General features: G+C 38.3%; 2 protein-coding genes across 7 annotated transcripts; one reads left to right on the top strand and one right to left on the bottom strand.

The window, feature by feature from the left end:
• Positions 1-270: 270 nt before the first annotated feature.
• Positions 271-13,925, bottom strand: LOC102227231 (anillin-like). Of its 6 annotated transcripts, none has more exons than XM_023343300.1 (24): positions 13,700-13,925; positions 12,486-12,585; positions 12,223-12,390; positions 11,870-11,953; positions 11,333-11,517; positions 11,073-11,165; positions 10,121-10,208; positions 9,424-9,507; positions 7,504-7,799; positions 7,299-7,390; positions 6,713-6,842; positions 6,326-6,461; positions 5,815-6,003; positions 5,592-5,718; positions 5,388-5,436; positions 4,888-4,941; positions 4,767-4,799; positions 4,662-4,686; positions 4,453-4,556; positions 4,065-4,118; positions 3,581-3,667; positions 2,682-2,789; positions 2,455-2,597; positions 271-1,424 (listed from the first exon to the last, which is right to left on the bottom strand). In XM_023343300.1, exons 2-24 carry the CDS (start codon positions 12,577-12,579, stop codon positions 1,259-1,261), a joined length of 2,589 nt encoding a protein of 862 aa, XP_023199068.1. In that variant the 5' UTR covers positions 12,580-12,585; positions 13,700-13,925; the 3' UTR covers positions 271-1,258. The 6 variants fall into 6 exon arrangements, with proteins under 6 accessions (XP_023199068.1, XP_023199075.1, XP_023199079.1 ...); XM_023343307.1 differs by having other exon boundaries at positions 4,662-4,683; XM_023343311.1 differs by having other exon boundaries at positions 10,121-10,205.
• A 674-nt stretch (positions 13,926-14,599) lies between these two features.
• On the top strand, positions 14,600-15,361 carry LOC102221282 (C-C motif chemokine 3-like). The gene is made up of 3 exons (XM_005796261.2): positions 14,600-14,797; positions 14,876-15,002; positions 15,101-15,361. The coding sequence occupies exons 1-3, from the start codon at positions 14,734-14,736 to the stop codon at positions 15,207-15,209; spliced, it is 300 nt and encodes a 99-aa protein (XP_005796318.2). The 5' UTR covers positions 14,600-14,733; the 3' UTR covers positions 15,210-15,361.
• The last annotated feature ends 1,399 nt before the right edge of the window (positions 15,362-16,760 follow it).

Raw genomic sequence — 16,760 nt, 5'->3', positions numbered from 1 at the left:
CACGGCGACGCAACACCATAATGAAGCTGGAGTTAAATGTAAAGTGAATTTAAAACATGAAACTGTTCAGTTTTTAAATTTGTTAAAGGTTTTCCAAAACCTGCATCATTTTCCCTCTACATCCTAATTATTCCATCACAAACTTTGTGATAAAATATCTGGACGTTTGATGTGAAACTTCACCATTCAAGAAAGAATATTTTTGCAATGCACTGCATTCAAACTTAGCAATATTTGTGTTTTTCATGCAAGATTTAATCATCCAAGCCATTTCAATCCTTAGACTTTATTGATAATGTCTCATAGACAAATAAACTGAAAATGCACATATACAAGAAAACCAACGACATGACAGATGGGAAAGAAAACCAAACAGAACAAATCATTTACCCTCACCTTACATACGTGTTTACGTCAGTAACTAAATGGATCTTTGTATTTGTAATAATGATGAACGCTTAATGTGCTGGGAATGAAGTCAGACAAGATGCCAGCAATGCTGATTGTCAAAAGGTCCATATGTATATTTAAAAAAAAAAAAAAATCTCATTTTGAAAGAAAAATAAAAGAAACTGCTACCATTTAGATATTAAGGGTAATATTTTGTAAATTAGGAATATATAAAGTCTAAGCAACCAAACTCTCCTCCTTCACATCAAGGTAAAATAGGTTTGTATATTTCTCTTCCACTTAATTAAATCCCAGAAGCAACAATAGGCTTTTTGTCCCTCAGCCTTCTGAATGCAGCCAAACCCGAACATTTAACAGAGAGACGACGGCTTTTGATCGGTTTCACGTTCTCACTGAGACTCCCATCCTGCATTAGTCATACATTTATTTTTACTGTCAAGTGTATTGATCACAATTATTTATCCTTCAAGCTTGAACAATAAAAATAGAATCCGAATCCGTACATGTACAGAAGTAAATATTGGTAATAGCAAAGGCGACAACAACTTAAAGTGACCATTAACAGAGCAGCTGCTCACCAAATGAAATCCTGCAAAAAATAAAACCAGTTAAAAAAAATAATAAATCTGACAACATGATAGTAAAAATATTCGATTTGCAACGAAGTTTGCAAATAAAAGTGAAACCCAACAATTATAGATTAGATTAGGATTAAAACAGAAAAATGAATTAGTCTCATCAATAAATCAACATGAGATGTTTCGTCGTGTCTCCCACATTTCTAATCTAATCTCCAATATCAGCTCATACCAAAAACCTAAAAGCTGATTCCAGGACTCTGTTCGCGCTACAGGATGCTCTCCGTCAGGTTCCCGCTGTTGGACATGTTGGACGTGTTGAACGCCTGGTTCTCAGCCGGGGGACGGCTCCACGTGTGGAAGTCCAGCAGGGCTTGGTTGAGCTTCTCCATCCAGTCCAACCTCTCCTGCTTGGTGTCAGCTGAGAACCAACACCTGAGGTCCAACGCAAACACAGCTCCTTTATCAACAGCTCACACATTCTGAGTTTAAGGCCCGACACATTTAAGGTGATTTAAATAAATAAATACAAACTAGCACAAGTCAGACAGTCACATAAATAACTTGATTCAATCATTAAAAAAATAGAATAAAAAAAAAGCAACATAATCCAGGATTACTTTAGTAACTTCAGTAAAAAAAATTAGTTTTACTCCTCAAGGTTGAATTTATGACAAAATGGAAAATGCCAGAAATTACAAATATGGTCAACAATGGCTTGATGGATGATCTAGAATAATTTGAACTTCAGACAAATGTTTAAAAAAAATGAACATTGACTTAAACAGTTAAATTGTACTGAAAACCCAGGAGTAAATATTTCTGTTAACTTTATAAATGTAATCTTTAGTGGGAAACTGTTGCACTTTTACTACATAATAAAGCTGAACTTAAATAAAAGTTGCATGACAATTATTATTATAATTATGCAGAAACCAAGAATAATTATGCCAGAAAAATAAAATCAAACCGCAATCATCATCTCAAATGATTGTCTGCAGGATTGCAATTACTAAGCACAGCTTGGTGTAATGTGTTATATTTCAAGAGCCCTTCAGCCATTCTCTGCATGCTGCAGATATTTGGTTAATTATTATTCATCTGAAGGCCTTTTGTCATGCACACAACTGATGTAAATTTTAGGCCCAAAGACTAGAGCTGATCAGGAGTGGCAGAGATAAAAGAAAAGAGACTGAAGATTAATCACAATGAATAATCTTATGAAAATATTTTCAAACGCTTTTACTGTTCATGTTGTCCAACAATCTTTTATCCTTAAACATGAAAGAAAAACACCATGATCTAACCTGACCTAAATAGAGGCAAATATTAATAGACCAACCTATGGAAACTGTTCATTCATTCATTATCTGTGTAATTTAAGTGAATACAGGCTATGCCTGTTCTACCGTTTCATGTTTTACCAGGCGGGATGGGTCATGTTGGCAGTTTTATATGAACTTACTTGGACAGTGCTTCCTGGTTTTGGTCTTCCTGCTGAGAGGCGTTCACCAGCTCAAAGGTGAAAGGTCGAGCACAGGAATCTCTCTTAACGGGCCTGACGCACTGACTGGGAGACCTGGACAGAGAGATGCTGCCTTCTGCTTCCTGAAGGATTCAACCAGAGAATCAAATCGTCACCCGATGGCTTTTTATTCTCCTTTTTTTAAACACCTGTTGGTCGATTGCTACCTTGGTCTCCCTGTCATTTGGGTTGCTCCAGTAGGACAAGTTGCATTCCTCCAGAACAAAATATCGCCGATTCCACACCCCAAATCCACTGATCAACTCAAACATCGTCTGCAGAGAAAAGACAGAAGCAATCCCAGGATTTTTCTCTTGAAAAACCAGCATCCTCTTTGTGGAGACATTTTTACTTATGTCTGCAGAAACCACCCTCCCTGCTAGCATCACCTGTTGGTCTCAAAATAATCTTTTGGATATTCACAAAAGTTTGTGTTTGGAGAAATAGTCCATGCCAATGACTGGGAGGTCATTTTCCACATAGACAAAGGAAAAGTGGAGATTTATTTTCTTTACAAATCCAAGTGATGCCGACAGGTTTTTAAGTCCAAAGAAATCTCCTGGGAGCCATTCCAGGGAAAAATAAGAAGTTTTTTCCAATCATTGCACAATTTACTTCAATATGCCAACTTGGACCTGCAGAAATTATGAATGGAAAAAAATCTGACCGTTATAAATTTAAGAATTTTTGCAGAAACTCCCAGAGAGGAAATTAAGTTGTTCCCCAGATTAAAGCAGCACTTTCATGATTAAATGAAGAAAAAAAAAACTCCGGGTTGCATTGAGATGCTTTGATTGCAACAGATTTCTATTTGTTACAAGGAACACAGAACAAATGACTTCAATATAACTGCAAACGCGTTTAAGGCAATGAAAATAATTGTAATCAATAATGTAATATCTGTTGTGCAATTTGCCATTCTGGCCAGAACTTACTTTCAGCTGATTAGACAGAAAAACCAAAAGGTTCTCAGAGTTCAACAGTCCAGTTTAAAATTTCTACTCTGAAAACATAACTCTGCTGTAGCAAAAAGAGGAGTAAATAACAAAATGGTAACATTGCTGACCAGGAAGCCTTGGTGCTGCACATCGGAGTGGCCCTCGCTGTCCAGTTTCAGGTAGATGTGGCCCTCCAGTGGCGAAAGAAATGGCACCTGCAGTTACAAGAGGAGGAGTCACATTCAAATCAATAGAACATGGAGAAAAGACTTAATTCAGTCATATTTATCTATTCTGGTTGAGCTAAATCTAAATCTGGTTAGGAAATTTTAACTAATTTTCATTCTGTGTGTGTTGAAGAAAACTGGGCATAAATATCCTCACGATTTGATCAAAGGGACTGAAGTGGATGAATTCACACAGAAAAAACTAAGGAAGCAAATTATAACACTTTCAAAAATATGAAAATTAACAAAAGAAAAAAAAACATAACTCGTGTTAATTATCACTGAAATCAAGCAGCTGGTTAGTTTTTGCATAGAGGAAGAGAAAAGGGAAGACATGTGAAGAGTAATGGAAGTTAAAGAAAAAACAAAAAACAAAAAGTGAAACCTTTTCCTGAAATTCATCTCCCAGCAGCCTCCTGATTTTGCCATCAAATTTCATCTGAGTGGACGAAGAAAGACAGAGAGAGGGAGGGGGACAGACATGTCAACAGTGAGACCACCCAGGTGTGGACTTCAAAAACCAACGTGACTAAAACAGTGATAACAGTGCACTGGGAGATAAAACTGAACAGTGCAGGAATGTGCAGAACCCAGAGAGAAAAGCTGCGGTTCACTTTGTGATTCAGCTAAAACAGAAACCACTGAGTCAAGAGGAAAATCACAGCTTGGTTTGTTTAGTTTTATATTGCTCAGTAAATTATGTGACCGTTTAGGACTAGAGTAAGAGAGACTTGATTTACCTTCACACTAAAATAGCACCAATCATAAGTTACCTTATCAAGAGGAAATTTCCTGCATCCCAGTGAAGCCAAGGTGATCTTGTGGGAACCCACCAGAGAAAAGTTACTGGAGCGGCGAGTGTTGAGAGCAGCAGGAGCTTAAGGTAGATGAGCAAAAACAACGAATCATGAAACTGCAAAATATAACCTTCATTGAGTTTAGCAAATACAAAGCGTTGAATCTGAAAAGAAATTCAACTTACATGTGAAAATGTTGCTGGATTTCTGCTAAACAACAAGACGACATTAAAGTGATGCACGAAACAGATCATTAAAACCACAGAGCATGATTACAGATGAACTCTTACTGTAAGGGTGTTCAGAAACTTCCTTGGTGTGACCTGATTATGTCAACACACACACAAAAAAAAGTTAGACTGCTTTCATTAACATGCTTTGAATTTCTGAGGAAAATAACCGCTCACTTACACGGGACTTGGTGCTGGTCCGGTCTGTGGCACTGGTGGATCCTGAGCTCAGACACTAATTTGAGGAAAAAAAATTAAAAATTAACTACAGAAAAATAAACAGTTTAAAAAAAAACCCAGAACACAAATGCATTTAATTGCAAATAAGATGAATAAAGTTACTCAAAAATATCAGATTGTTTTTAAAATTTTTTTGTAGAACTTTGGGACATTCAACTACAAAAAAAGAAAAAAGAATGAGCTAAAGGAGGGTTTGGCACTTTGCTCTGTAGTCTGAATTAAATGAAAAATACAATGATCTCAGAAGTAAGGCTTCTGAGATGGAAAACTGAAAATTCCCGAGAAATTTCAAGGTTAAATTTTCAATATGGCTGCCACACATTTCAAAATTTGTAATATACGTCTGTAACCCAATAAAGTCCAGCAAAAAAAAATATTGCACCATTAAATTTTGCTTACATCCATAGCAATAAAGTCTACAAATCAAAATGAACGTCTCACCAGGCTGTAGACTTCAACATCAATCTCAAAAGACGAGCGTATATCCTTTCTGAAATTTTAAATAAATACAGTCAGTTGTAGTGCAACGTTTTTATTTGGAAACTATAATTCAGCAGTTAAAAATCAGGAAATAATTTAGCTTAGTGTTTAGTTTTCAAAAACTTGTAAAAAGAAGAACATCACAGAGGAACAGGTGCAGCTCACAGAGTGACTGCAGTCGGGAAGGAGACGGCGTCTCCATTTTGAGCATCGGTGGATGTGGCCAGCGGCGTGGCGATGATGTTGCACGGTCCGTAGCGGATCAGGATGAAAAAATAGTGGCTCGGTCGACCTAGACCAGTTCAACAAACCAGTCAGTCTGTTAAGCAACATTTGTGCCTTAATCTTTGACTGAGAGAATTACAGCTTTGCTACTCTGTGGTTCTACCTGGACGGCTGTTCGACGAGCAGACAAACTCAACCTTCAGAGGGAGCTGGATGTTGGTGATGTTGATGGTTCCTCTGCAGGCCTGCTGGGAAACGTAGTCCGTGTCCTCCTTTGGAGCCTCTTCAGATTGCAGGCTCCTCTCCTCCCGCAGTCTGGACACCTCTGCCAGCAGAGCAGAGCGTTTCTCACCTAAAGAGCAAAAAGTGGAGAGAAGGTACTTAGAAAAAAATTAAATAAAATAAAACAACCTCACAATTTACCCCCAGCCTATCTGCTGCAACACAGCTTGACCTAATCCTGTAAAGCAAAGTGATAATATCTGGGAAATGTGCCGTACAAAATTTACTAACTAGGTTAATGCCTAAAACTGCTAATTTAAATGTTATCAAAAAAAAGAAAAACAAAAGTAAAGATTCACCACCTTGCTAGCTATCCTGAGTAGAGAAATATTCACTATCAACATGACCGTTAAACACCCAGTGTGCAGTTTAAAATGCTGTGGTTTTCATACAGGACACCAGCAGAAGTTTCTCAGCTTCGGCCTCCTCCAGAGAGCCTCGTCCGTGCTCCTCATCGGTGCAGCAGCTCAGCGCCTGCAGCGTCTGGTTGATCACCAGCTGCAGTTTCCCAGCTTCTTCATTCAGAGCCTGAGCAACCACACACAGTATAGTTGGAATGTAAACAGTTAACAGATTCAAAGAAATCTAAGGAAAATAAAAATAACTTTGTTAAATTGACCAAATTGAGCTGGTTATGGAGCCCACATGTGAAGCTCAAGAATATTTAAGAAACTTAAATCTTTGTCAAGGAAAGGACAAATAGAAACTAATTTCAGAACACTATTTTTTATACAAATATCAGGAAATGTAAAGGAAAAAACCAAAAACGTGCTTCTCACAGTTATCTTCTCCTTGGTGTTGGCAGACTCTTTGGGCTTCGGCGTCTCTGGCGTTCGTCGTTGAACCACAGGAGTCACGCTCTGAATGGCTGGCAGCTTACGTTGCCCTTGTGTGCGGTACGCATCGATGCTGTCAAACAACAACCATCAGGTTAGTGAAGGCCGTTTACTCAAACCCGTCACCTGCCGTCTGTCATGTGTGGCAAACTAGAATCAAACTACTATGAAACTTGAACACAAGATGACATGGTTTAAAAACTGCTGTCATCTCATGAAGAACCTCTAATAGTAACATTATTTTTTTGAAAATGTTTTTTCCAATGGTAAAACATTTTGCTTTGCTTATTTCTAAAACAAAAACAAATCCCACATGTTAGGAGAAATGTACATTAGCTCTATATTTTCACATTTGCAACTTTTTACTAGCAAGTTCTTTATTCAATTTCCTCATTTACACACATCTGTGTGAATGTGTAGATGAAAACATCTATATTCAAAGAAATTAGATCTCTAACTTTCTTTTATGGATTTATATGGTTCTTAAATTGCACTTGGCTAAACAAAAATAAGTAAAATCCTTTCCAACCTGTACAGAGGAGCAGATTCAGGAGGAGTGCTGCTTTCCTCTGGAGACAGGAGCAACGGTGGAGGATGAGACTCTTGGGCCGCAGCCAGTCGCTGATGGAAAATATCACAAACAGAGAAGTTATGGAAACTGCCGTTTCTGAAGTTCATGAATCTGAAAAGGTTTGAGGAAATTTAAACAAAGCAAAGGTGTAAACCGCTCTTACCAGTGGGGTAACCACAGCTTCAAGAGACTTGCTGAGAGGAGAGAGGATGCCGCTTTGAGGAAAAGTAAGAAGCTCATCGTTTTCATCACATTCCTCTCCTCTGGGCTCTTCCTCTCTTTCAATCTTCTCACCACTCTTTACAACAGAACAAGAACTGATGCCACTGTCATGATCCTCTCCGTCTTCCTCAACTCGTCCCTCCTCTTCTGCACTCCCAGCATACTCCAGCACCTCTTCAAACATCTTCTCAATGGTTTCTGTCGAGTTGGTGTCATCATGAGAGTTTGACCCTGCGTCTGATGAGAAACATTTCAAATTAGCTTTAGGTTTTTCAAAACCAAACAATCCACATAAAATTGTGTTCATGAATCCATCTGTGCATATGCGATCAGCTTCAAAATGCAGAAAACGTACTTGCGTCTCACACATATGCAAAGGAAACATTCAAAAACAAGACAAAAGCTGCCATTTTATCCAAGTTCAGTATTTTATCGAAAGCTTTAAGGTAATTTATTCCAATAAGGAAGTGTTTGGCTGAAGTTACTCATTCATAAAACACCCTCACTATGTTGAGAAATACTTTATTAATAGGAGGACGTCTTAATGCAAATACAACATTATGCACAAGTCTTGAGTTATCCCTTAATCTCTTATTTGATAGGCTTAAACCTTTTAAAGGGATAAGCTAAAGATCTTCAGATTTATTTTCCTGCCTGATCTGTACATATGATACAACTAGGACTCTTTAGTAAAAACCTAATTTTTAATGACTTGGGTCAGTGATTAGGCAGTCCTACAATTAGAAATGAATTGCTGCTCTATGAATGTTTACATCTTCTACATCTACATTGATATACAGGTAAAATAAGAGTACAGCTCACATTCAATGACAGCTTGTTCTGTGTTCTAAAATCACCTCTTAGTGTGAACCCAGTGTTCCCAGTTCACCAGTGGAAAATGATCACCCACAAAGTGCTTCACCACAGGGATGCTTCTCTGAGAAGTAGCTTTTCAGACGCATCTCACCTGACAGACCGGTGTCTGCCCTGGACTCCTCTGAGGCGTCGCTCTCAGATAAAGGAGAGCCAGTGATCAGCTCCGGCTCCAGGGTAAAGGTGACTTTTTTTGAGCTTTCTGCTTTCAGCCCACCTAAAACTGCCCTCTTCCCCTGATGGGAGTCTGACATCTGGATCTCAGATGAACCCTGACATTCATCCCTCCCACCAGGTTGAGCTTCGTTTTCAAAGTTGGTTTCATGTTCTGTATTTTCTGATGGTTTCTCTCTCAGTGTTTTGGTTTTTAAAGCCGATTTCCTTATCAAGCAGTCATCTACTCTGTTTTCTCCATCACTCCTCTTCTCTTCTGGTCTAAGCTTCTCATCTTCCTGTTGTTCACCAAAGCCAGCTGTCTTTTCTGAGACATCTAGCTCTGGAGCACTTCTAACATCAGCAGTATCACTTTTATTTCTCAAGCCACTTTTTTTCTCCTTCCCCTCTCTAGCTGCCTTCATTTCTTCTTCCTTCTCCTCACTAAACACTCTCTCCTCTGAGAGCGCCTCCTCGTCAGCTGACAGGTTTCCTTGAGGATATCTCCACTCCCTTAGTTCCTCATCAGTCGAAGGCTCAATCTCTTCACCACATGTAGAACCTTCCATCGTATCATCTTCGTCAAAAGGAAACACCTCAGACTTTTCCACCTCAGTTACGCTGGAAACTTCGCTCGTTTCCTTCGTGTTTGACTCATCTAGGAGAGTTGATTGTAAGAAGCTGTGCTTATCAGCTGTGTGCAGATCAGACAGACTGTGCTCATCACTGAAAGACAACTTTAACACAGTCTGGCTCTCTGGGTGTTGGGACCCTGGCTGCTCTTCTGTATTCACATTTGCTGGCTTGAGCTTGTTCTCATTTCCTGCTTCCTCACCGTGAGGAACGCTCTCCTTCTGCCCCTCTCTGTTGAGTTTAAGCTCTTTAGATGCTGCAGGAGCATCAGCGACCGCTCCTTCACCTGTTGAGGGAGAAGCTCTGAGTCGAATTACGTCACTGAAATGTCACTTCAGACTTTTATCCTTTATTCTGGGAAACAATCTACAATATTTAGAGTTGCGAAAAGTCAAATTAGAATAAAATGAATTTGACAAAACAAATGCAAAGAAATGTCAGATATTAGCACAACATTTTAAAATAAGGGGGCAAAACCTGGTCTTGCAAAAACAATGTTTCATACATTGATACAGTTCAAATTCCCTTTAACAACAGATTTCAGATTTTTTTTTACTGGAAGGGTAGAAAATTTCAGATGCCATTTGGCAACTAAAACATTTTCACTCTGTCTACAAATCGTTGTCTTTAGTGAGCAACATGATCATAAATCCAGGGAGAGTGGTGGGAACTTTGTGATAAACTCCAAATGAAGTTAGTCACCATCAGTACGGTCGCCGCAATACTTAAATGTCCACTTTTTCTTTTTGCAGTCTTAGAGCGGAGAAATTTATCAAGTTTTTTAATTTAACCTGAGACTCAAACTAAAGTTTATTTATCCTCATTCAGCTCCTTGGATTCAATTCTAGGATTTCTTTAAGACAAACAAGCTCAGGAGAGAGTTCAGTCAATACTCTTACCCGTCATATTTCCAGAAGGTGTCGTAGCCACAGATGTCAACATGTCAGTAAAACTCCCATCTTTCATCTCAATGTCTCCAGGAACCTGCTGAAGAAGAAAAAGAGTAATGACATCAGGATAAGAGGAAGGGTTGTTGTGGAATTCAGGTAAACAAATATGGTAAGAATTTAAGCAGAAACTGTTTGAATATGTATTTGTGTAAGAAAGAAATAATATTCCCCAAACCACACTAGTGTCCTAAAGGATTATGTCAGAGCTGAAAGAAAGTAAAATTCTGAGAATATAAAGAGGTGAATTAATTTTAAGGTTTTATTGGCTCTAGTGGCCTTTATTTGATAGTAAATTGACAGGAAAGTGGGTAATGAGAGAAGGAAGAAGACGTGGCAAAGGTCACCAGGCGGGGAAGCGAACCTGCAACTAATGCCTCCATATGTGGGTTGTGCTTAACCACTGGGCCACCACAGCACCCAAGAGGTGACCTTTTAAATCCAACTCAATGTGTACCACTCCACATTTTACCCAAGTGTTAAAAGTGCAAAAGGTGGCCAGTCAGTGAAGTTACATTTAAATCACCGACTCACATCCCAGGGCTGAATGGGAGGCCAACAAAATGTCCTTTTAGACACAGGAACCCGAGAGGCGGGGGAAGAGCAGCCAGCAGGAGGCCCTCCCTTTTAATGGTTTTATAAAGTAATATAGAAAACAAATGTTAAGAGTCAACCACAAACACAATTTCTAAAAATAAACAGTAAAAAAAGGTAGAGAGGAAAGTGCTAGAAAGTGTAGTAATGGTCATTTGTTAGAATCAGCTTTTGGTGAAAAACTCAACTGGAAGTTTGTTAAAATGGATCAAATAAAGGAGTAAATCTTCCAAACATGTTCAATCAAACCCATAAACTATAATTTACATAAAAATACACCTGATAAATGGGACTGACGCCTCAAACCCACCTGAGTTATTGATGAATCCGAGCTGCACCTTTTCAGCCAAGCGTTCTTACTGATTGGCTGGAAAGGCAACTGGTTTAACTCCAGCTCCCGTTCCTAATTAAAAGGAAAATAAAAGTTTTTAAAAAAGCTAGAAAAATATTCAGATTCTGCCAACAAGCCTTTATAACTTCATTATTCAGGCTGCCAGTATTTTTGCGATGCAACTATGCAAACATCAAAGATGTACAGACAGACCCGGTATCTGTAGCAGCAGAACCGACCTGGCGCATGATGGAAGCCTGTTTGGAGCTGGGCGTTGTTGTGCACTGCAGTTTCTGCCGAATGCCAGACACAAAGTCGGAGCGGGGCCGGGGGCAGGAGCTGGCAGGGCTCGGCGTTTGGGTGGTGTCGGCCTGAGAGGCTGGTGCCTTAAAACGCTCCAGCCGCTGATGAAATTCTTCCTCACCTGGAAAAATAATAATAAAAGCAGCCAAAAACGCTGACTCTTGACCACTGTTTCAAATAAATAGTTACTTAGCCTACTAAACTGCTTCAAAAACACTTTCTTTGGTTTAAACCATTTCCAAAATAATATTCAGAGCATTTATAATGCACTTTTATTCATTTATTTGACTTTCTTATTGACCTGGAGATAAAACACCACAACGGCAATTTTCTAAGAAAGCAGTGATGCAATTAGTTCTGCTTTCTTTACTTATAAAAATTTAACAAATTAAAGGAAATCCTTTCCCCCGAGCACAGAGATAATACTTCCTCTACAGACGGGTGTAAAGGTGTGATCTTATTTGCATCCTTACCGAGAAGACGCTCACTGACACCCTTGCTGGAAACCGATGGGCTTTCATTTCCTGGGTGAGAGAAAGAACGCTGTGCAAAAAACCCTAAAAACAAAACGTTTATCATTACAAACCGCAGTGCGATGCCAGCATTTCCACAACAATTCAGCAACGTCTTGACAAATATCAACATATTTTTCTATAATTACAGCTAGACTTGATTCCAACAGGAAATCATCAGTAATAATTGAAGGCAGACGGGACTTTTATACGTGATTCAATCTGAGGTTGAAGTTTAAGTTGCTACAGATTAATGTAAATGCGGGTAGACTCAACTTAAGCACGCCAACGTCAGTAGTATGAGATGAAGTTACCGTCTTTTCTCTGAGCGAGCAGCTGGACTCGGGAACGGACCGACGGGATCACCGGTGTGTCCGGTTTTGCCTGGAACTCCGTTAGACGTCCAGATGAGGATGGCTCAGGAGTCAGGTTCTCCTGACCAGCTGCTTCCAGACGCCGTCGCTTCAGTCCATCTTTTACATCTGAAACAGCAAAACGAATGCTTGCTAAAGATTGGCACAGTGCAAATATAAAGATATGGTTCTTAACGTTGTAGTAAATGGTGTCAAAAGCACACCTGCTGCGGGGACGATGTTGTCTTCAGTGTCCGACAGAGGTTCCCTCTGCCTCTTTAAGGTGACATTGCTGCCATTTTCCTGCCCAGCTTCCATGATGAACTGAAAACAGACACAAAACAAGCATGTCGAAGGTTTTCTTCTCTCCAAATCAAATATAAAAGCAGAGTCAACTATAACAAATACAACTCTTAAACACCCATTAACAAAACAACTTTGCCCAAAAGGTTTCATTCAGTACTTCTTGCTACTTTGGCCTGAATGAAGTTGCTCCCTGCCCCCCACCTTCTTCAAATCAGACAAATTGGTGTCAAACGTTTGTGCAGCAAAAGTTTTCGTTAATGCTGCTATCATTTTAAAGATATAGAGAATGTTTCTAGAGGTCATCAAAGGTCAACCAGCCCCCCCACCTTCCTCACATCAGACGAAATGGGTGTCAATTAACTCGACTACATTTGTGCAAAAAGTTTGACACCAATTTTGTCCTATTTCATAAAAGTGGGGAGGCTGGTTGACCTTTAACCTTTCATTAATACCTTAATAGCTGACACCAATTTTGTCTGATTTGAAGAAGGTGTGTGCGTGGGGTGTGGGGGCAACTTCACTCAGGTAAAATAATAACATAATTAAATGTTGATACGTGAACACAGCACAAAATAACTATTGCATCAATCTCACCACACTAATAGCTTTTAGAGGTAATCAGATGTTAGCTTAGCTTGAATAATAAACAGAGACCAGCTGTTTTACACACATATATATACACACAACACACCTGTTGATGTTCAATAAAAACAAACACTCAATTGTTCAAATTAGACTAAAAATATATTTTTATGAAACACATGCAGTAAACACAGAAGACGTTTGTGAAAGGAGGGGTGACAACGCCCCGTTCAAACTCGCTGCAGGTTTCAAATGAACCGCAGGTAAAACAGGTAGCTAGTCCTGCTAGCTAGCTGCTCCACACAGTTTTCAAGCTAACACAAGAAACCTAAACAAAACCAAGTGGCAACTGTTTTAACTAACTTTAGGGAGGCAACATATAATATCAAGAGTTGGTCTTTCAACAGTAACAGATGTTGTGTGTTTAAAACGAGCCATCTTATTTACAGTGGGCCATAGTCACGTTAGCTTAGCTGCGAGTTGAAATTATAAGCGGAAAAAAAGCTTGAATTTCTCAACATAAGAGCAAAATTAGTTGTCAGTGTCTTACCCGAGAATATGTCTTAAAACCTTAAACTCGATTCAGGTCAAACCTAAGTTGCATTAAATCGAGAAAACAGCCTCCTTGTCTTCAGATGTTGCAGTGTCCGTCTCTAACTTTGAATTTCAGCGGGTCCTCTGACGTCAGCGGAGCGTGCAAATGGACTCTTGCTCCTACCGTAATATACTGACGCTCTGCGCAGCTCGACGTTTTGTCATCAAACAAGGTCGGAGACCTGTATTTCATTACATAACAATAAAACAAGCAATTCAAATCGATGTTTTGCTGTTATGGACACGAAAAGGGAACATCTTTACTGCAATGAAATTGGAATCAGAGGTCCAAGCTGTTGCACTGTAAATACTAAAATAAAGTATATTGCCTCACCAGCAGTCGCTCAGCTCTGCAGAGGCCTGATGAGAAGCTCATTTGATTCAGGTGTGCTGGAGAAGGGATGCATCTAAAAACTGTGGGATGTAGCTCTCGAGGAATGGGCGTGGGCACTCCTTATCCATAGTAGATCCAAAATAAATATTTAATAACTTTGCTGTCAATTTTGGATAAAGACTCGGATGAAAACACAGATACTCTTCATTTAATTACTACTTTTTCTCTCGTATTTCTACCCATTTTCGGCCTAATCTGATCTAGATATGATTCTACTCTGTATAAAAACTTCAGTTTCAAAGGTGAAGATGTACTTCACCTTTACAGATACAATTTCCAGGAAAACACAAAGACAAATGCTGAGTAAGGTCCTTCTGTACAGAAGATCTTTATCTCTGCAACCCAGTGGTCAGTGACTGCAGAAGTCACTGACCACTGTAGTCAGTGAGGTCAGTGACTTCAGTGGTCAGTGATTTACTGACGTTGTGAAACTGAGCAGCAGTGGTTAAACTTTTTCTCTTCTGTTTAATAATTTTTTTTAACCATTAACAATTCTTTGAACAGGATTTATAAGCGTCGCAGAGCTCAGTCACAATCATAGCAAAACGAGAAGCAACACAACATCATCGCCTCCATCATCTTCCACCATCAGCGTCATGAAGACTCTCTGCCTGTCCGTAGGAATGATACTGATCATCGCCTGCTGCTGCGACGCCATGTGTGAGTGATCTCTGTTTGTTCTTCAATTTGAACACATCTGATTTATATTTTCATGCCGACTTGCTTTGTTTCCCTCAGCTGACGGAGTACAGTACAACACAGGTCCAGTAACCTGTTGTGACCAATTCAACAACATGAGAGTGCCAAGAAAAATGATTGTGGACATAACAAGGACCCACAGCTCCTGCATGGCAAAAGGATACATGTGAGTTTCCTTTTTCATTTTTTCAACAAGATGTAGAAACTGGACTTTAGGTGGAAAGAGAACAAAACTGATTTCTTTTTTGTTTTTACAATCTGCAGAGTAGAGACTGCAAAGAGACGATTAATCTGCTTCAGACAGTCCACTACATGGGTTGAGGAAGCTTACAATCGAATGATCAACTCTGAAGGCATCGACCTGCAACAATGAGCATCCTGGACTGTATTTATGTGAAATACATTATGGAAATGTCTGTTGTTTTTGGAATGAATAAGCTTTAATTTGTTTTGTATGTAAATAAACTTCAACCAGTTAATGCTCAGACATTTTTGACCTCATACAATAAAGGACTAAAAAATATATTTTGTCATGTTCCAATGTGTGTTTGTCAGAGTGAGTTTGACTGTTAAAATCATAAGTAGCCAGACTGTGTTAAGTTATCCTATAATGTCCTTTACAAAACTAACAGATCCCATATATATAATCAAATCTATCTATGCTAGATCCTTTAGATTTAATTGAATAGTGTTCTTTCTTTCTATCTATCTATCTATCTATCTATCTATCTATCTATCTATCTATCTATCTATCTATCTATCTATCTATCTATCTATCTATCTATCTATCTATCTATCTATCTATCTATCTATCTATCTATCTATCTATCTATCTATCTATCTATCTATCTATCTATCTATCTATCTATCTATCTATCTATCTATCTATCTATCTATCTATCTATCTATCTGATTTAGATATTGATAAACATTTAACTGTAGCATGGGTGCAGGGCTGAAAGTCCCTTTGAACAACAAGCTGTGTGAAAAGTGTGAAAGCTGCAATCTAAATATGTTGCGGCGGCAATCTTATCTCTGATCTGATCTCCCAGCAGAGTTGTGATCAATGTTTCCTTCATCTCTGTTTGCAAATAGATTTGCAAAAACAGAGGAACTGAGTCATGGTGCGTTTCGACACAGAAATGTTCAGTTTATATTTATAATCCAACCATTGAAAGGGTGAACTCTGACTTCCTAATTTTAAAAATAACATTGTGTCTGGTCATAGCTTTCTTAGAATTACATGCAGACCCACTGAAATATGGAAATCTTTACAGCCATAAACCAGACAATGACTAATGCACTGACTTAAGTTTTAAAGGGCTAGCACATCATCTCAAAAATACATAGGAGAAATATTACTTTAAGCATTTGAAATATTTCCCTTTTAGTGATTTCAGACAGATAGATTGGGTAAACATAAAATGTATTTTTTCCATTGTGATTTAAACAAGCTATCTAAACAGACTATATTAAACTTATATTAAAATGAAATTGTTTTCCTAATTAGTTCTGCCACCCTTGTAATCTGAAAAACTCTGAGTTACTTAAATCTGATGTTCTCTGCACTCATTTATAGTTTATGTATAGTTGTATGTGCAGGCTTTTTATTTTTTTTATTCGTTTACATATTTATTTTTATTCATATGAATAAGTTCTTATACATAAATATATATATATATATATATATATATATATATATATATATATATATATATATAATACATTTTATTGCTTGTGGTTATGTTTGTACTACTAATATTTAACCAATTGGATGGAGTAGCCTGTCAACTGATAAACTATTTCCCCTTGGGGATTAATAAAGTATATTTCATTCTATTCTATTCTACTAAATTTAATTTAATTTAATTTAATTTAATTTAATTTAATTTAATTCATAGAAATAACAACTGGCATCAAATGT

Source organism: Xiphophorus maculatus, chromosome 2 (genome assembly GCF_002775205.1).
Source record: "Xiphophorus maculatus strain JP 163 A chromosome 2, X_maculatus-5.0-male, whole genome shotgun sequence".
NCBI classification, from domain to species: domain Eukaryota; kingdom Metazoa; phylum Chordata; class Actinopteri; order Cyprinodontiformes; family Poeciliidae; genus Xiphophorus; species Xiphophorus maculatus.
Note: the sequence above shows the minus strand (reverse complement) of the source record. Positions and strands in the feature narration are given on the sequence as shown.

Excerpts from the sequence above, each read along its gene's own strand:
- LOC102221282 (XM_005796261.2), top strand. The coding sequence starts at position 14,734 with ATGAAGACTCTCTGCCTGTCCGTAGGAATGATACTGATCATCGCCTGC. Across the intron at positions 14,798-14,875 it reads CTGCTGCTGCGACGCCATGT|CTGACGGAGTACAGTACAAC; the intron begins GTGAGTGATCTC and ends TGTTTCCCTCAG. Across the intron at positions 15,003-15,100 it reads TGCATGGCAAAAGGATACAT|AGTAGAGACTGCAAAGAGAC; the intron begins GTGAGTTTCCTT and ends TACAATCTGCAG.
- LOC102227231 (XM_023343300.1), bottom strand. The coding sequence starts at position 12,579 with ATGGAAGCTGGGCAGGAAAATGGCAGCAATGTCACCTTAAAGAGGCAG. Across the intron at positions 5,437-5,591 it reads TTCCCGACTGCAGTCACTCT|AAAGGATATACGCTCGTCTT; the intron begins GTGAGCTGCACC and ends TTAAAATTTCAG. Across the intron at positions 4,687-4,766 it reads AGTTTCTGAACACCCTTACA|CAGAAATCCAGCAACATTTT; the intron begins GTAAGAGTTCAT and ends CTTGTTGTTTAG.